Below are 21034 nucleotides of genomic sequence, written 5' to 3'. Positions count from 1 at the left end.
AATACTATGAGACCATCTGAAAAACATACTCATTAGCTGCTTCTTGCCTCCACTAGATTTATCAGTGTTTCTCTCCTCTATGACTCATCAAAGCTCTAAATAACTGCTGGATGCATGTTGGCACTTATCAATCAGGGATCAATTAATATGATTGCAGAGAGGAGCTCTGTGCTTAAAGTGCTATTGATTGCCCGGAGGTCCGGACCTCACGCCAGTCCTCATTAGTGTTGCCTGCAACCCTGCTCCTCTCTCCTTCCTGCTGACGTGGGTGCTGGCTGATTCTAACTGATGACAATCCTAAATGACGTGCTTTAAGTGAAACGTATTGATCACAGGTGTTGGGAGCCATTTGGCCAGCTGTCTGGACGAGCACAGCTGGACAACACTGCAAGACGAAGAGGAGGAGACGCTTCTATCTAGCTGGCACATTGAGACATTATCCTGTCTATACTATTAGTACTGTGCATCCTCTCCATTGATCTCAAAGAGATCCTAAAGAGCCTGGTGGTACACTATATATACAAAAGTATGTGGACACCCCTTCAAATTATTATCATTATTATTATTATTATTATTATAATATATTTTTGTAGGTAAGTTGACTATCTGGGGAATAGTTACAGGGAAAAGGAGGGGGGATGAATGAGCCAGTGGATTCGGCTATTTCAGCAACACCCATTGCTGACAGATGTATAAAATTGAGCACACAGCCATGCAATATCCATAGACAAACATTTGCAGTAGAATGGCCTTACTGAAGAGCTCAGTGACTTTCAACGTGGCACCGTCATAGAATGCCACCTTCCCAACAAGTCAGTTCATCAAATGTCTGCCCTGCTAGAGCTGCCCCAGTGAACTGTAAGTGCTGTTATTGTGAAGTGGAAATGTCTAGGAACAACAACGGCTCATCCGCAGCGAAGTGGTAGGCCACACAAGCTCACAGAACGGGACCGCCGAGTGCTGAAGCGCATAGCGTGTAAAAATCGTCTGTCCTCAGTTGCAACACTCACTACCAAGTTCCAAACTACCTCTGGAAGCAACGTCAGCACAACAACTGTTCCTCGGGAGCTTCATGAAATGGGTTTCCATGGTCAAGCAGCCGCACACAAGCCTAAGACCACCACACGCAATGCCAAGCGTCGGCTGGAGTGGTGTAAAGCTCGCCATCATTGGACTCTGGAGCAGTGGTCCATACAGAAATGGTTTGTTGAGATCGGTGTGGAAGAACTTGACTGGCCTGCACAGAGCCCTGACCGCAACCCCATAGAACACCTTTGGGATGAATTGGAACGCCGACTGCGAGCCAGACCTAATCGCCCAACATCAGTGCCCAACCTCACTAATGCTCTTGTGGCTGAATGGAAGCAAGTCCCCGCAGCAATGTTCTCCCAAGGTCAGCAGGCTGAGGATATAGGGTGAGGGTATAGGCTTATGGTATAGCAGTCAGCCGGCTTATGGCTTTTCTTTGTTGTGTGTAGTTACAAGCCAAGGCTCGCCCCTCCCCTCACATCACCCCTGTAACACACACCATGATCTCCCTCACCTCACCCCCTACCCCATCCCCACCGTGCACACAGCTTGGTGTGGGGTTTGACTCAGTCGTTTTCACAGGTTCCTCTCCTCACAGCTCTGGCTGCATGCTGCCAACTGCACCTTAATGATTAAACCCACCCAGTCTTCCAGCTAGCCAGCCGAGAGCCAACCCTGTACTGTAGCTCTGTTGATCTGTTGCGCTGGCTCTCCTCCTCTCAGACCACAAATAGCCTGGTGGGCGTGCTGGGGGTGGAGGAGCAGCCGATGAACCGGGTGACTTGGCAAAGCTAGCCATGCAGGGATAGCGGACGTGGCTGCTCGGTTTGGAGGTTGAGGCGTTGAAGCAGTCATTTCTCTGCGGTAGAATGCTCTGTACTTTTTAGTGAACAAGTTGATCAAATTATTATGGAGAAATCACAGGCAGCTATTATTATGATATTTCACAGTTCTCTGAATCTATTGCGTGTTCTCAAATTCTCCTCTTGATCACATAGCAGATAATTTCCTTCAACTCTGACATTGGATTGTTCTGTTTATCTCCCAGTATAACAGAGTGACTGAGTGTCACAGAGCTTTACTAGACCATTATTGATTACCTATCAGTCACACACAGCTATCTCCCCCTCTTCAAAAAAGTTTGAATACTCAATTTGAGCAATTGAAACTGTGACCCAGGGGTGTGCCTGTGGCTTAAAGATAATCACATCACAGACGAAGACCCTCACCTGTGTTTGCATCAGTAAGGTTGTGTTGGCTGGAAAGCACTCAATCACCAATTGTTAACTGGCCTTTTGTTGGAATGTGAATGGCCCCTTATTGATTGGAAGCAAAATGTTTTTAATGTTGTAGATGAGATTTTTGGATTGCTCACTAATGACAAGATGGAGGCCCATTTTCAATCTATTTTCAATTCAGGTCCGAAATTGAAAATCTTTACAGACGTAAATAAGGCTGATCTGAAAATAACACTGAAACTTTTAATCGTTAATTCTCCACTGACAATGATGTGTAAATAACTAAAGAATTACACATAGGCCTACTAAGATGAAAGGTCATGAATATAAAATAGACACAAATTGATTTTATATTTAATCTAAAAAGACAACTGTGTACATGAAGGATATAGTCACCCGCAGTGAACAATTATTCCAAATATTAAAAGGCTCATTCTGTAAATGGTATAACACAGGTCATACTGTTATTGATGTAAACTCAATTGACACAATAATTCTGTAGTCTTTCAATCCACGATTCCTTACATCAAAGGAGGCATTTAAAAACACACCATCGACAACGTATTTCTGCTAACGTTGCTGTGAATTGATGCATTCCTAGTTCAATCATCTCCACTGTCTCCATTTTATACTTGGAATTAATAATTCAGCACCAATCTATATGGGGTATTTTTAATATGAGGTTATCACTTACTTCATGAAGCAATTACTATATTGTCCATGTTCTCACCACTGAAGTTGTGGCCCTCTCAGCTTTTAAAGAAGGATTTTCCCTATGCATAATTCATCAGTTGCAGGAAAGAAAAGGCCCCCTACGTGGAGAACAATTAAAGCATGAAAGTACATGAGAGATGTATCTGTGCAGTGAGCTGCAGGTCAGCTATATAGAGGTCCCTGGCTGGTAGGTTGTAATACACTTCCTCCTCCCCACTCTCCTCTGGCTTTTTTAAAGGCCATTTAAGGTCAGGAGGGGTATTCCCAATCAAGATACTCATTGCTTTAGTTGGATTAGACTCTGAAGGGTACATACTAGGACATGTCTTATAGACTCGGTAGGGTGCATGCAAAGATATGTCTTATAGACTCGGTAGGGTACATGCAAAGATATGTCTTATAGACTCTGTAGGGTACATACAAAGATATGTCTTATAGACTCTGTAGGGTACATACAAAGATATGTCTTATAGACTCTGTAGGGTACATACAAAGATATGTCTTAGACTCTGTAGGGTACAGTCTTTGTCTGTCTCCCCATATCCCTCAAATTCAGATATGGACCTCAAAGCCAGTTCCACTGCTTTTTTTCAATCTTCCCCTCTAATCAGGGACTGATTTAAACAGGTGGGTGTAATTATTTATCAGGTAGAACAGAAAACCAGCAGGCTCCGGCCCTCATAGGGAAATATTTGAATACCCCTACATGTAGTGCCCTATTCTGACCAGAGCCCTATGTGGCAGCCCTATGTGACAGTTCAAACCTGGGCCAAACATACAAAGTGCACTAATGAGGATAGGGTCATTTAATATCTGTCCTTACAGACACAGCTGTAGCCTACAGTATGTGGTCTGCAGGAGCTGGAGTGTTGAACATGATTCTAACATGGAACCACCTCTGTTTGTGTTTGCAGTGCATGTCAAAGCAGGGACCTGTGAAGTGACCGCCGCCCACCGCTGCTGCAACAAGAACAAGATCGAGGAGAGATCCCAGACGGTCAAATGTTCCTGCTTCCCTGGACAGGTTGCCGGGACAACAAGAGCGGCTCCATCTTGTGTGGACGGTACGGTCGTTGTTGTTGTTTCTTTATTGACAGGATTAACACCACTGTAAGATGCAGTATATTGTACCAACATTGGTCTTGTGTCACTTAGAAATAGTGTTGTTTCAAATGATTTTTTTTCTCCTCGAAATTTCAACATTTGTGACCCGTTTAAGAAGCTAGGCGTATTCGCACATCACTACTTCACAGGAGAGCCATTTTAACGTAAAAAAAATATATATATTATTTTGCAGTAATTCCTTCTGGAACATGTGAACTTTCATGTGCCTTAATAGCAAGCTTGTATGCCATCTGTAAATATGAATACAATTCTTAAATTCTGAGCCTAGTTGGTTTAGCCACGGAAAAATACAGGAACCTTCCTGCTATCCATTATTGGCTGAAATAATGGATGGGCTGGACATGCCGAGAGATGAGTTCGGATTGGTCTGCCATGTAGCATGCTTCTGTCTATAACATGAGCTGCTCAGTATGTGTGGATAATCCTTTCTACTGCGGCTTTTATTGAAAGATATCATGAATAACTGAAAAAGTGTTGCATTGCTGCACTGAAGTTAATAGCGCTATCGACAAAGATAAGTGGGGAAAAGTTGTGATGGACTACTGTCTGGAGGACGATTGTGCCATGCTGACTCTCTCTGACTAAATCAGACGATGAGGAAATCCCTGATTTAGGAAAAAACATTTTCATTGAACTAGACATTGTACAGTATTCTGATGACATTGATAGGGGAAGAAACGACGATCAACAGTGTTGTTGTCATGGAAGAAGTTGATCGAGTTTTGAAATCAGTGGAATGCCGGTGGAAGCAGAGAGATGATTGCCAAATGTAGGGAGAGTCAAAAAGAGAACACAGAAGGCTGTTGTATAAAACACCTGTCTCCGGATTACATCTTCAAACTAAGGGCAACCATGGCATCCGTGACAGAGAGGGAGAAGCGTTCATCCATGTATACGGGTAAGAGTTTAGCTACATTTTCAGATAATATACGTTGCTAATTTTGTCAGAGTCATTTTTCATTGCAAGTTAAAGCGTATGGGCTACAAGACCATCGCCAAGCAGCTTGGTGAGAAGGTGACAACAGTTGGTGCGATTATTTGCAAATGGAAGAAACACAAAAGAACTGTCAATCTCCCTCGGCCTGGGGCTCCATGCAAGATCTCACCTCGTGGAGTTGCAATGATCAAGAGAACGGTGAGGAATCAGCCCAGAACTACACGGGAGGACCTGGTCAATGATCTCAAGGCAGCTGGGACCATAGTCACCAAGAAAACAATTGGTAACACACTACGCTGTGAAGGACTGAAATCCTGCAGCACCCGCAAGGTCCCCCTGCTCAAGAAAGCACATATACAGGGCCGTCTGAAGTTTGCCAATGAACATCTGAATGATTCAAAGGAGAACTGGGTGAAAGTGTTGTGGTAAGATGAGACCAAAATCGAGCTCTTTGGCATCAACTCAACTCGCTGTGTTTGGTGGAGGAGGAATGCTGCCTATGACCCCAAGAACACCATCCCCACCGTCAAACATGGAGGTGGAAACATTATGCTTTGGGGGTGTTTTTCTGCTAAGGGGACAGGACAACTTCACCGCATCAAAGGGACGATTTACGGGGCCATGTACCGTCAAATCTTGGGTGAGAACCTCCTTCCCTCAGCCAGGGCATTGAAAATGGGTCGTGGATGGGTATTCCAGCATGACAATGACCCAAAACACACAGCCAAGGCAACAAAGGAGTGGCTCAAGAAGAGGCACATTAAGGTCCTGGAGTGACCTAGCCAGTCTCCAGACCTTAATCCCATAGAAAATATGTGGAGGGAGCTGAAGGTTTGAGTTGCCAAATGTCAGCCTCGAAACCTTAATAACTAAGAGAAGATCTGCAAAGAGGAGTGCAACAAAATCTTTCCTGAGATGTGTGCAAACCTGGTGGCCAACTACAAGAAACGTCTGACCTCTGTGATTGCCAACAAGGGTTTTGCCACCAAGGACTAAGTCATGTTTTGTAGAGGGGTCAAATACTTATTTCCCTCATTAAAATGCAAATCAATTTATAACATTTTTGACATGCGTTTTTCTGGATTTTTTTGTTGTTATTCTGTCTCTCACTGTTTAAATGAACCTACCATTAAAATTATAGACTGATCATGTCTTTGTCAGTGGGCAAACATACAAAATCAGCAGGGGATCAAATACTTTTTTTCCTCACTGTACATGTCTAAACAAAACACTCCACTATGCAAGTAATCATTTCACTTAACCGTTTACACCTTCTGTATCCTGTGCATGTGACAAATTAACATAGATTTTATATGATAAAGTGTGTGTTTACCGGAGACCGTAATATGAAGAACAACATGACCTGCACCAAAGTCAGATTAGGATATTGGCCAAGGACTAAATAAAGTGTATTTTTACTACTACTTTTTGCTACTACTTTCACCACTTTTAGTCTTGAAAGCTTTGGTTGTTTACTACACTACCGTATTCACTCTGTTTAGCACATGGCCTCACATGTGAATCCTTAAAGAGATGGGTGGGGCTAAGGCTTAAGAGGAACAATGCTGAATGGGTGTAGGCAAAGAAGAGCTCTCCAGTAGGTGTACCAAAAATGTCATGGGTCATTTTCTAAAAAGTGGGGTTACAAGTTTATCAACTTTCAAAGCAGACTTACTTTTCCGTTGTTCCTCAACTACAGTGTATGATATACCATTTTCTAGCTCGGAGTCTCTACTTTTATCCAATGTAGAAAATACAATTTCAAATTTTGATATATAGGACCGAATCCAGGTGATGGGTCACATTTTTTTATTATTATTATTATTATTATTATTATTATTATTATTATTATTATTATTATTATTATTATTATTATTTAGGGTAAGATATTTTCTTCTACTGATCAATCTACTGATCAATCTAACCATTTAATTGGTAAAGAGCACTTCAGAGCACTTGTCTCAGAGCATTCTGTTTGTGATCTGTTTGGGATATTTCAAACCGACCCAGTCATCTTCTTATTGAGCCAGCCATTTGCTGTCTATGTGCTGTCTGTCTGCTGTCTGTCTGCTGGACTATGAGACACTAAGGCCTGGGGATCTGCTGCACTGGCTCACTGAAGTAGAGAGGGGGGCAGGTAATTTAATATCATGTCCACAGTGGCCCCTCCGACAGGTGAATCGATCCCTGTCCTGTGTTCTGTACTGTAATGGCTCTGACAGGGGCTTCCTCCCATCTTGACACTGCTTGCTGAAGCATTATAAGTCTCAAGGGAAGCCTTACCCCCTACAGGCCTCCTTAGAGGCAGCTGTAGACCTTGGAGCTCTGCTCCTCTCCCACCTCCACCACACCGCTCTGTTTATTCCCCTCCTGCCACTGTGTTCATCGGTTTGACATTGACCCACACCCTGTAATTCACTTCAGCCAGGCAGCCAGCCAGCCAGTCAGCTCGCAGTCATGGAGGATCTCTCACTACTCTACTGTCAGTCATGGAGGATCTCTCACTACTCTACTGTCAGTCATGGAGGATCTCTCACTACTCTACTGTCAGTCATGGAGGATCTCTCACTACTCTACTGTCAGTCATGGAGGATCTCTCTCACTACTCTACTGTCAGTCATGGAGGATCTCTCATTACTCTACTGTCAGTCATGGAGGATCTCTCACTACTCTACTGTCAGTCATGGAGGATCTCTCACTACTCTACTGTCAGTCATGGAGGATCTCTCACTACTCTACTGTCAGTCATGGAGGATCTCTCATTACTCTACTGTCAGTCATGGAGGATCTCTCACTACTCTACTGTCAGTCATGGAGGATCTCTCACTACTCTACTGTCAGTCATGGAGGATCTCTCACTACTCTACTGTCAGTCATGGAGGATCTCTCACTACTCTACTGTCAGTCATGGAGGATCTCTCACTACTCTACTGTCAGTCATGGAGGATCTCTCACTACTCTACTGTCAGTCATGGAGGATCTCTCACTACTCTGCTGTCAGTCATGGAGGATCTCTCATTACTCTACTGTCAGTCATGGAGGATCTCTCACTACTCTACTGTCAGTCATGGAGGATCTCTCACTACTCTACTGTCAGTCATGGAGGATCTCTCACTACTCTACTGTCAGTCATGGAGGATCTCTCATTACTCTACTGTCAGTCATGGAGGATCTCTCACTACTCTACTGTCAGTCATGGAGTATCTCTCACTACTCTACTGTCAGTCATGGAGTATCTCTCACTACTATACTGTCAGTCATGGAGTATCTCTCACTACTCTACTGTCAGTCATGGAGGATCTCTCACTACTCTACTGTCAGTCATGGAGGATCTCTCACTACTCTACTGTCAGTCATGGAGGATCTCTCACTACTCTACTGTCAGTCATGGAGGATCTCTCATTACTCTACTGTCAGTCATGGAGGATCTCTCACTACTCTACTGTCAGTCATGGAGGATCTCTCACTACTCTACTGTCAGTCATGGAGGATCTCTCACTACTCTACTGTCAGTCATGGAGGATCTCTCACTACTCTACTGTCAGTCATGGAGTATCTCTCACTACTCTACTGTCAGTCATGGAGTATCTCTCACTACTCTACTGTCAGTCATGGAGGATCTCTCACTACTCTACTGTCAGTCATGGAGGATCTCTCACTACTCTACTGTCAGTCATGGAGGATCTCTCACTACTCTACTGTCAGTCATGGAGGATCTCTCACTACTCTACTGTCAGTCATGGAGGATCTCTCACTACTCTACTGTCAGTCATGGAGGATCTCTCACTACTCTACTGTCAGTCATGGAGGATCTCTCACTACTCTACTGTCAGTCATGGAGGATCTCTCATTACTCTACTGTCAGTCATGGAGGATCTCTCACTACTCTACTGTCAGTCATGGAGGATCTCTCACTACTCTACTGTCAGTCATGGAGGATCTCTCACTACTCTACTGTCAGTCATGGAGGATCTCTCACTACTCTACTGTCAGTCATGGAGGATCTCTCACTACTCTACTGTCAGTCATGGAGTATCTCTCACTACTCTACTGTCAGTCATGGAGTATCTCTCAGTACTCTACCGTCAGTCATGGAGGATCTCTCACTACTCTACTGTCAGTCATGGAGGATCTCTCACTACTCTACTGTCAGTCATGGAGGATCTCTCACTACTCTACTGTCAGTCATGGACCAAAATACCTTCCATTCACACTCACTGACATGTTTGTAGAAACATATCTTTTTTTGTTGGTTCAGTTGTTACAGCAGTCTACTAGTGGATGTGTCTTTCACCGCCTTGTAAAGGTCACGCACAAACCGCTTGTGTTCCTCTCTCTTTGCCTCTTGCAGCATCCATAGTTGCCCAGAAGTGGTGGTGTCAGATGCATCCATGTATGGATGGGGAGGAGTGTAAAGTGTTGCCTGATCTGAAAGGCTGGAGCTGCAGTACTGGAAACAAAGTGAAGACGACGAAGGTGGGTGCATAATGTAACCAAATGCATCACATGTACTGTTACACACACACACACGCACACACACAAACGTACACAAACACGCACACACACAAACAAACGTACAATTTTGTTCCTTCTAAAGTCCAACATGACGTAGAATTTTCATGAAGTAAAGGTGTTAATTGGTCCTCTACATAGCCAACTGTAATCACCTACTGGTTGTGTGTCTGTACCTGTAAGGACCAATACATTCAAAGTTCATAAGATCAAAAATGCTCAATTCTGCTGAGATACTGTCAAATATGTGTATGTTGAAGGAGCAGTATCTAGAGGTTGCAGTGAGAGACCCACGCACACACACTTATCCACTTGCTTTCTTTTATCTATAAAACTCTCTTACAAAAACTCCAGCCGGACCTCACATCAGTGGTTCCCAACCTTTTTCGGTTACTGTACCACCAACTGAATTTTGCTCTGCCCAGAGTACCCCTGATTTACCCCCTAATGTGCATTTTACCAGTAGGCCTATGGCCTCATGAGTCTTCTCAAGTACTCCCTGTGGATAGGCCAAGTACCCCCAGGGGTCCTAGTACCCCTGGTTGGGAACCACTGCCTCACATCCTTAAGGGGATGGCCTTAATTCAGGGATGGCTACCTCTGGAAATCCCTTTGGTGTCCTCAGAGTTCGGGGTAAATCTGCTTTTAGTTTCCTTCCACCAATGTGTAGAACAACCTACAGAGTTCCCTACAACTTGATGTCCTGGTCCCTATTGGGCAATTCAAAATGTTAATTGAGGACCTCCTTGCTGAGGAATGTGATTGTTTTTCTGGAATATTTTAATTATATTGTATTTAATTTGACATTGTATTTTAGGTTCTTTTGTAAATTGTGTATATGCAGGGCTCCCTTGTAAAATAGACCTTTGTTTCAATGGTGACTCCCATTCAGATAAAGGTCAAATAAATATTTACCCATTTTTATTTTTATTTTCATATGAAAAGTGTCATTCTGAAGTACGTATGACAGTTTGACAGCAGGCTGGTGATAAAGATGAACAATAATCATCTTGAAATAGAAAATGCAAGTCTATGGCTAAGACGACTATATATCCCAGCTCCTACAGCTGCTGAAAACATTCCCACCTAGGAAAGCCAACATTATCCTTAAAGGCCCAGTGCAGTCAAAATTCAGTTTTATATCATATTGTACAACAGCTGTTGATACTAACACTGTAAAAGTCGGTAAACATTTGATCAGTGTTAATTCCTGATAGTTGCTGGTTGAAAATGCAATCTACACAGCACCTTCTAATCAGCAGGTTTGCATAGGCGGGAGTTTCGGCTTTCCATGGTGACATCACCATGCTGTAAATTGGTTAATAGACCAATAACAAAGAGAGTTCCAAACATCTCTGCCAATAACAGCTAGTTTTCAGTTTTCCCCTTCCCACTCAGATCCAGACAGTCATAGCACAATTATTGCTTGCTATTTTAATGGCAATAATTTACAGTAAGGTACTTAATTGTTACCCAGAAATTATTAGAAATTGATATAAAACGGCTGCATTGGGCCTTTAAACATCTCTGCCTGCCTGCCAGCCTGCCTGCCTCTCTGCCTGCCTGCCTATCGGTGTACAGAGAACTCTTGCGCTTCCATCTGACCCACTTGCATTTGGCAATGGGATAAGAGAACAGGCTTGGGTTGGGGCCTGCCTTTGAAAAAATCTGAGTAGTCTTGGATGTAACTTCAAACGTCAGCAAGGAAACAAAACAGGCAAAAAAATAGAAAAATCCCTCAACAACAAAGAAACAGCCTGTGAAGAAACTGAGCCGTGGAGGTGGATGCGGTGGATGTTCAGAGCGGGATAGGGTGACTTCCAGAGGTTATGTGTGTCTGTGTTTGGGGTGGGGGTGGGGGGAGGAAGGGGATGTGTGTGACACAGTGGGCCCAGAGCCATCTATCACAGCCTGGTGTTTGACTCACCAAACGCCTGTACTTGAGCTGCCTTCTCCATTATTCATTGTGTGGAGGGCCTGGGTGAGGCAGGTTAATAATGTATACCCCCTCTCACAGAGGCAGGCAGGCAGGCAGGCAGGCAGGCAGGCAGAGATGAAGGGATGCAGGCAGAGAGGCAGGCAGAGATGCAGGCAGAAAGAGAGGCAGGCAGGCAGAGATACAGGCAGGCAGAGAGGCAGGCAGAGATGCAGGCAGGCAGAGAGGCAGGCAGAGAGGCAGGCAGAGATGCAGGCAGGCAGAGATGCAGGCAGGCAGAGAGGCAGGCAGAGATGCAGGCAAGCAGAGAGGCAGGCAGAGATGCAGGCAGGCAGAGAGGCAGGCAGAGATGCAGGCAGGCAGAAAGACAGGCAGAGATGCAGGCAGACAGAGAGGCAGGCAGAGAGGCAGGCAGAGATGCAGGCAGGCAGAGTGGCAGGATGCAGGCAGGCAGAGATGCAGGCAGGCAGAGAGGCAGGATGCAGGCAGAGAGACAGGCAGGCAGAGATGCAGGCAGACAGAGAGGCAGGCAGGCAGAGAGGCAGGATGCAGGCAGAGAGGCAGGATGCAGGCAGAGAGGCAGGATGCAGGCAGAGATGCAGGCAGGCAGAGAGGCAGGATGCAGGCAGAGGCAGGCAGGCAGAGAGGCAGGATGCAGGCAGAGAGACAGGATGCAGGCAGAGATGCAGGCAGGCAGAGAGGCAGGCAGGCAGAGAGGCAGGATGCAGGCAGAGAGGCAGGATGCAGGCAGAGATGCAGGCAGGCAGAGAGGCAGGCAGAGATGCAGGCAGGCAGAGAGGCAGGATGCAGGCAGAGAGAAAGGCAGGCAGAGATGCAGGCAGACAGAGAGGCAGGCAGGCAGAGAGGCAGGATGCAGGCAGAGAGACAGGCAGGCAGCCTGGGGTGCAGGTGACTGCTACACTACAGTAGGGCTTGACAGAAGCTCCGTCTGTTTGATTTGGAGACCCTGAGGGCTTCCTTCCATGTTGCCCACCACCACCATCCCCACAGAGAGACAGTGGGAGAGGGACACCATACACCCATAAACTAGACTAGGGGGCTCAGTGACATGTTTTCGCCAAGGACTTAGCTACACGGTTCTGTAAACAGGTGACATCTGTGAAGATTGATTATGGGCTCAATTCAATGGAACCTGCATTGTGGTATTTAAAGGGTGACTGAACTTCCTGATTTGGCCTCATTGAAGTTTTGGTTCATTAAGAAATGCTAGCGGCCATGACTGAATTCAAACGTCAGTTGGTTTGGGGCTGTGTTTTGATGTAGGTGTGTGTGTTCACAGGTGAGAAGAGTTTGCCAAATTATTTAGCTAAAGAGTCAGCTAGTGTGCAAATGTGGCAAAGTTGGTTTGACTTTGGGTAGCCCATCTCTGGGGCTAGTTAGGGACCGTCAATAAATTACACAATGTAAATGAGACAATATTTTCATGTTGAACACCTTTTAGTTTTCTCAGTCAATATCAGTATATGAATTTCTACAATTTATAGTTGGTTTAAGGTTTTTAAGTCATTGAAATTTGGAGCTATTGGAATTTTAACATATTGTCCCATGTACATTGTGGAATTTACCGATGGTCCCTAATTAGCCCTATAGGGATATCGAAAGTCAACCCAAATTTACCACAGGCATTATGATTGGGTCGTGTGCAGCTGCACTTCGAATTGATGATTAATTGTGTGCTGCCAGCTGTGGGCAGGATTGAAACAAACCCAACCTTAATTTACTTTGTGATGCAGTCAAGACCACAAGTCTCACAAAACAGTTTTGGGTGACTTGACTTTATGACCAAAACTATCCTATTTACACTTTGTAGTCAATTTTGACAGTCGGATAAATGTTTCTGACTCATATCGATGCCACATAGGCTGTTTTCTAAATGAGAAGTTTGTTTTTAGGGGCAGTTGCTCTTTAAGCAGTAGGTTTTTGTTCAATGGTCTAATAAAATCCCAGAATGGTTTTGAGTTCTGTAAAAACCTACAACAAGGTAGGCTCCTTAAAAGATAGATACTTCCAGTTTTCAGAATAAGAAGTGTGCGTGTGTGTGGGTAGTAGCATTAATTCAATCACTTTATTTGTTTTCTATAGGTGCTAATGTGTGTTTTTACGATGTTAAAGTGGTAATACATTATTTTGTAATAAAAAGAGTCCCCCTATAAATCAACAAACTATCAATAGACTATCAGTGGCTCACCATCTCTCCATATTGATCCAAGTCCTATTTATGGCTGATAACAAATGAGGGTGTCACTTCACATCATGACAGATTCACAATAACAAATCACCTCCACAAAGCCCCCAGGGCATCTCTCAAACGACCTTAGCAACTCTCCATTCTCCCCATGTCAAAGAGCAGACACAAAGCCTCACGTAGGCCAGGTAACACCAGACCAGGGGTTAGAAGCCTGCCAGTAATGTCACCAGTCATGCCCTCTCCTCTGCTTTCACATCATATCAATCAACACACATCACACATAACAAGCGTCACAGAGACAATTCACAGGACAAGTGTTGTGATGTTTATATAAGAGAGAATTAGTTGGATGTCTGTGATGAGAAGCTGGGTAAGTTTGCAAAAGAACATGCCTATAAAGGCCTTACTGTGTTTGGACTAAGGATGTGACAAATTGAAAACATTTCTTAACGTTTAAACTGCAATTTTTTAAAATCGGTTTTCCATTCATTCACAATGCAGAATAATGGTCCTATTAAGTATGTATGACCGCTAGGACCGGGCAATGAAGTTATATCTACCGCAACCCTTTACAGACATAGAACGCAGCTACAGTAATGTGGATAATTGATAACTTTTCAGACAATTAAAAAAAGTGCTGCATCAAAAGCGTCTGTACCTTTTCAGACAGTAAAATTCTGCTCCGGCATATAATGTTATATTGTTTCCCTGACAACAAGAAACGTTGCTGATTGATGTGCTGCTGTGTTGTTTAAGCTGTTTTTTATGGTAGGATAGCTAGATGTGCTTTCTTTCTACTAAATGTCTTGATAAGTAGCGATATTTAACAAACTTTAAATTACTTTTTTAGGAAAGAGTGGTCTGCACGCAGGCAGGCTAGGATTGAGAGTTCTGGTGGCCTAGTGATGGAAGTTAATCCCGCTTCAGAAGCGGAATTACTTTACAGACAAGTAAAATGCCGTTCATGTCTCCAGAGAAGGTTTTGTGTCTGCGTTTAAAAAGCTGTAGTGTAGCCTACCCTAAAAGGCAATTTATGCTTGCTCTGGAAATGCGATCAGGAGGCTCCGAATGGAGGGTTTGACACAATTACAGAGTTTGCGGAGGCCAAATCAAGCTCCATACCGCATCGCCGTGCTTCTACCAAATGTTTTAACAATGTGGAGGTCTTTGTGTTGCTCCGTATAGCTCTGCATTGACATGATTGGTTGACGGTAGGTGGGGACGGGAGGTCCTATATAAACACAAACTCACTTCCTTGACAACTTCCTACACAACAGCTCTGCCCTGACTTCTGCGGAGGCCGCATCACAGTAAATGCCGTACGGCCACTGCAGATGTCAGATTGACCATGCAGAGCCTTTAACAGCCAAACAAACATGCAGTAGCCGAGGCGCTTTCAAGGGGCCACATACCATTATATTATAGGGTAATCGATACAGGCTATACCGGCAGCCTACTGTAATTTCATATTATGAGCGAAAAACATCCCCACCCACTCAGCAACGAAGAGGAGCCTACACTGTGCTCGCAAGACTGCCCCGAAGATAACTCTGTATTCCGGCGACATCGGTCCCATGAATAGCCTAAGCTAGGATATTCTACACGCAACAGACCGAATACAGACCGAAGACTGGTGAATACACACTGGTGTCATCAAGAGAAAGAGCAGGCAGGCCAGCTCGAGTGAGAGAGAGGAGGGGGCAGGCAGAACCGTGCGCATATGTCTTGGTAATCTGCTTCTTGCAATGTCTTCATTGTCTTGCACGCCTCACATATTCACCAAAGTGGTCTAAAGTTCGCCTCTTCCTCTCTGGTTTTATTTAAATGATACCCAACTTTCCCCAGGCCTTTATAGCCATATAGTCTAGTTAGGCTATAACATGGAAAATAATGTTTTGTGATAACTGCACTGTGATTTTAATTATGTGGGGGAAAAACTGTTTTTTGGTTAGGGATTTTTTTTCTTAACTTCGTTTAAATGTGTATAATGTTTAAACGTTCGCACCCCTCGTTTGGACTAAGGTAATGAAGCAGGGTGCTTGGGGCCCATGTTGATTTTCTGTATACATACTGTAGGTCCACTGTAATGGACGTTCTTAGTCATTGTAAGCCTTGCCACACGTGATGTTACATGGTTGAGCCCTCTGCTAGTGCAGATACTACTATGTCAATCCTACTGGTCCATTCAAACCCTATTCGTGACAAGCAAAGAACAAAATCAAAATAACAAAATAATTGTGCTTCTTTATTAGTGGTAGGCATTTGTTTGTTTGTTTTTTGTTTGTCCATGAAGCTTTGAATCAGGGGTTAGTTTGAGCCTGACCAGTCAAATGGGGTCTTTTATCCAAGCTTCCTGACGAGTCTCACTGAAATGTGAAGATTAAACTGTGCCTCCCGAAACAGCGAGGGGTGAATCTTCTGTTCCCCTGTTCCAGCGCCTACGAACAGAACATTACAGCCTAATGTATTTTTAGATGTTAGATGTTTGTGTGTGAGGTCTGTGAGAAAGGGAGACTCAAATCAAATCAAATCTTATTTGTCACATACGCCGAATACAACAGGTGTAGACCTTACAGTGAAATGCTTACTTACAAGCCCTTAACATTTTACATTTTAGTCATTTAGCAGACACTCTTATCCAGAGCGACTTACAGTTAGTGAATACATATTTTTTTATACTGGCCCCCCGTGGGAATCGAACCCACAACCCTGGCGTTGCAAACGCCATGTTCTATCAACTGAGCTACATCCCTGCCGGCCATTCCCTCCCCTACCCTGGACGACGCTGGGCCAATTGTGCGCCACCCAACAATGCAGTTTTAAGAAAGCATACCAAAAACATAAATAAAAACAATATTCACTAAAAAATACAATATCAAATAATACTAAATAAAAGTAACAAATAATTAAAGAGCAGCAGTAAAAATAACAATAGCGAGGCTATATACAGGGGGTACCGGTACAGAGTCAATGTGCGGGGGAACCGGTTAGTCGAGGTAATTGGGGTAATATGTACATGTAGATAGAGTTATTAAAGTGACTATGCATAGATAATAAAGAGTAGCAGCAGCGTAAAAGAGGGGAGGGGGGGCAATGCAAATAGTCTGGGTAGCCATTTGATTAGATGTTCAGGAGTCTTATGGCTTGGGGGATGAAGCTGTTTAGAAGCCTCTTGGACCTAGACATTGGCCGACTGGAATAAGGCATATCTTAGAACAGTGTGCATTGGAGCACTGACACCTCCTGTCGCCTAGCTCCGAGCCCTACGCTCCGCGTAGCTTTTCAGCAGGCCAAGACCATGGAGCCTCCACCACTCACTAATTGAATGACACTAATAAGTACCAATACACAAATAGGAACACCTATGAATGTGTGTGATAACGAGCCCCATTTATACTTCTTCATACTAAATGTGTTAGCATGTTGTACTTAAAGGGCACAACACCAAAGAGAGGACAACTAACAGCACTGTTATTATGACCATGTTAACACCAAAGAGAGGACAACTAACAGCACTGTTATTATGACCATGTTAACACCAAAGAGAGGACATCTAACAGCACTGTTATTATGACCATGTTAACACCAAAGAGAGGATAGTTACCCAGTTAGCAATGAGCACTCGGGAGGCCGGCGTCCCTCCAGAGTGGTTGAGCGCCGTGCGACAGCTTTTTTGCCCATCGGCCTCATTCACGGGGCGCCCCCAATAGGCCGCTTTGTAAAGCGGCAGCCGTTCTCCTGCCGCTCACTTGCCATTTTCCTCACACTAAACATTCGGTGGTGATAAACACAAACAATTAAACCATTCTTCAGTTCCAGAAGCCTGTGTCTTTTTCTTTTCCAAAAGCTAGCTACTGGCTACTATCAAGACATCAAAGACAGGTCTGAAAACTCAATGAAGGAAAGGAGGTAACAAGGATAACTTCCTATTGAAGGCTTTTCGGCTTCTTCTGTGGTGTTTTAAGAGGTGCCACCACCTATATTGTACGAAGTGATCAACACTTTTCTTCAAGTCGGTGAGGCGGTTTAGGGAATGGCATTTATTGCTGGAAAGGAACCATTTGTATTGCTTGAAATATAGTATATTAAATCAATGTCAAAAATGTAGGCTATTTTTGGGCATAATCAATATATCATTAATCTACCTGAACTGTAAATTATTAGGTGTATCACTTTTTGTGTCATCCTCAATGATTTTAAATGCATTATGTCCACTTGTGGTTGGATTGTGTTTTTAAATTGGCAAATAAATCGAATCAAAATAAAATCACAACAAATGTAAGGTATTTATAGAAACAACAAAAACAGCTTGCAGCCTCTGTCTGGCTGTGGTTAGCTGGAAGGTGGCTGGCCCAATTTGAGATTAGAGAAATTCCTTGCTATTGTCTTTCAAATTAACTCATGTCTAGATGGCTTGCCTAGGGCTTATAGCTGTCCTTTGAGTGGAGGAAAAATGCCAGCGATGCAAAAGTGGCCTGCCAAGGGCTTATAGCGGACCTATGAGTGGAGGCTACCCGCCAGAGATGCAAATCACGTCTTGAATGGCAAATTCCAATCGCCCACTGGCGGTAGGAAAATATAGCCTTGGCTGTAGGGAAAGCGGCAAATAGCAAGCGGGAGGAATTTATTGCGTATGGGTAACAGCACTGCTATTATGACCATGTTAACAGCAAATATGGCACATGTCATACTGTACTTTGTAAGGGTCCTTTGGATTAATATTCACAGGTTGGCATTTAATGGGATGAGTCATGTACTGGAGGCAGCTCTCAGGGTAGTCACTAGCTGGCACAGCCACAAAGTCATCAAATCTGATTTTAAACCTAACCCTAACCTTAACCATGACCTTAACCACACTGTTAACCCTAATGCCTAACCCTAGCCTTAAATGAAGAACAAAAAGTTAATTTTCCGATAGGCCTATAGCCAATGTTGATTTTGCAGCTGGCCCATCTAGCGGAAACCGCTTAGTTCTGCCTCTAGGGCAAGACTCATGACAATAATAATATAATAAGCCATTTAGCAGACGCTTTTATCCAAAGCGACTTACAGTCATGTGCGCATACATTTTTACGTATGGGTGGTCCCGGGGATCGAACCCACTACCCTGGCTTTACAAGCGCCATGCTCTACCAATTGAGCTACAGAGGACCACAATAAACATCAATTATGTTACTTTGTGAGGGCCCTGTGGATTAATATTCAGTGAAATACTTAGGGTAGTAGTGTGTTTCAAAATGAATCATGTGCAGCATGTATTGAAAGCGATGTACACCAGTGCTGTACATTCCATGATATATGCTTTACCATACCTACTGTACCACCAAGCAGGGGCTGATGTCATAGACCTTCATAGTTCCACAATGTACTGATGATGGCAGCCATTTTGGTGAAGCTGGAATCCAAACCAGTCTATTTGGAATGCATAGCAATAGAGTTCTAATTCTATGTACCACTGTCTTCCCACATACAATACACTACAGTACACTGTCTTCCCACATACAATACACTACAGTACACTGTCTTCCCACATACAATACACTACAGTACACTGTCTTCCCACATACAATACACTACAGTACACTGTCTTCCCACATACAATACACTACAGTACACTGTCTTCCCACATACAATACACTACAGTACACTGTATTTGACTCTGACACCCTAGGACAGGTGAGTGATGGACGTAACAGCAGGGGATTCAAACTCAGCCTGGTGTATGCAGCACATTTGACAGATAGATCTACAGAATGACAGATATAGATTGACACAGTAACAGGCAGTGTGGTGTGGGTCTTACTGCTTAGCGCTTAGAGATGGAACTATTGGAATACACAACGCTCTATCTATGTTGTGTAATTAATCACTCAGTCTTCTTCTGGTTTTGTAGCCCAGCAGCCGGGTAAGACTAACTGAGGTTTTTACACACTGCCTGTGTCATCCTAGTTTAATCTGTAGTGTCCATTAATATTAACTAACACCCTACTATCTCCCCTGTTTACAGGTCACGCGATAGTGCTGTCTGTCCTGGATCTGAAGACTTGGCGTCGTCAGTCATTTCTTCCTTGACAGAAACCACAGGGTCTTCTTGGATGTGAGAACTATGTATTGAATGATTATGGGAAGGAACCAGGGTCCAATAAGGGAAAATGGAAAAACACTGAAATTCCACTGAATGGATGCAGAGCAGAGACTTGACCTGGAAATCACATAGAACCCCCCATCCAGACTACTGGACTACTGATTACATCCAATTCCTAGCCGTTATTGTATCACCCACCAAATTCCTGTTTGTGTTTTGTCCTCCAATGGACTACTACAGTAGGAGATCCAACCTGCAAGGTATTTATTCAGTAAAAAGACAAACTGTGGATTACGCAAGCAAGATAAACCTTAATGCGAAACGTGACGTGACATCTTCAAATCTTTTCCTCTTTTTGTCACTGAGAGCTCATTGACTCCAAAACAACGTGTCTGTGTTCGAGATCGATTTTACGTCATAAGCATTTCCATTCCTTTTTAGCCTTATGAAGCAGATGTCTCTTGTTTTTAAGGTTTTTGATTTGGAAAAAAAATATGAAGTGTACGGTTTTAGTAATTCTGTTGGACTATCAGGTCTGTTTTTGAAGACTTGAGACATCAAAGGAGATGGCACAGTAGAAAAAAGAGTTCTAACTACTACGTTTCAGTGTTTGAATTAAAAGGCACCATCAATTCAACGTCTATTCCACGTTGGTTCAACGTAATTTCATTGAAATGACGTGGAAACAACGTTGATTCAACCAGTGTGTGCCCAGTGGGATGGTTTCACCAAACCAATTAAAATTACATAAGCTGAGCTTCAACTGTTTTACTATCTGTTTTACTATCTGTTTTACTATCTGTTTTACTATCTGTTTTTAAAAGCCTGGTGACCAACATTGAGTAAAAGTGTCAGTATTATCTCAATAAACCTATGTCAAAAGGATACCACTGAATGAAGAAAGGGTTTGGTTTTGTATCATAGTTTCAAATGTCTCTGCAACACGATACATTTTACAACATTGCCAAGGCCACCATCACAAGACCACCAAATACTGTAAAGCCAAAATACAAAGCCAAGAAATTCAACACCGAATTGTGCATATAATTAAATAATTATAATATATGCACAATACAAGCACTTGTAAAAAAACAAAACAAAACGAAACAAAAAAAGACAACACTTTGCGAGCACTTGTTTGACCTATATCACTGTAGCACAGTACTTTATGTTAAAGTTACTGTGAGGCAGGATATCAACAACACTAAAAGTGGTCATTCTTACATGGTCCTGTCATGAGGGTTGATGA

At 43.5% G+C, this 21034-nt stretch overlaps 1 protein-coding gene across 1 annotated transcript in view; it reads left to right on the top strand.

Annotated features, from left to right (window-relative positions):
- LOC121574900 (chemokine-like protein TAFA-2) overlaps nucleotides 1-20661 on the top strand; it is a 130245-nt gene extending 109584 nt beyond the window's left edge. The window contains exons 3-5 of the mRNA XM_041887567.2: nucleotides 3896-4045; nucleotides 9395-9519; nucleotides 19708-20661. Coding sequence (XP_041743501.1) covers nucleotides 3896-4045; nucleotides 9395-9519; nucleotides 19708-19719 — 287 coding nt within the window. The 3' untranslated portion in view covers nucleotides 19720-20661. The remainder of the gene's footprint in view (nucleotides 1-3895; nucleotides 4046-9394; nucleotides 9520-19707) is intronic.
- Nucleotides 20662-21034: the final 373 nt, after the last annotated feature.

Source organism: Coregonus clupeaformis, chromosome 10, assembly GCF_020615455.1.
Source record: "Coregonus clupeaformis isolate EN_2021a chromosome 10, ASM2061545v1, whole genome shotgun sequence".
Classification (NCBI taxonomy): domain Eukaryota; kingdom Metazoa; phylum Chordata; class Actinopteri; order Salmoniformes; family Salmonidae; genus Coregonus; species Coregonus clupeaformis.
Note: the sequence above shows the minus strand (reverse complement) of the source record. Positions and strands in the feature narration are given on the sequence as shown.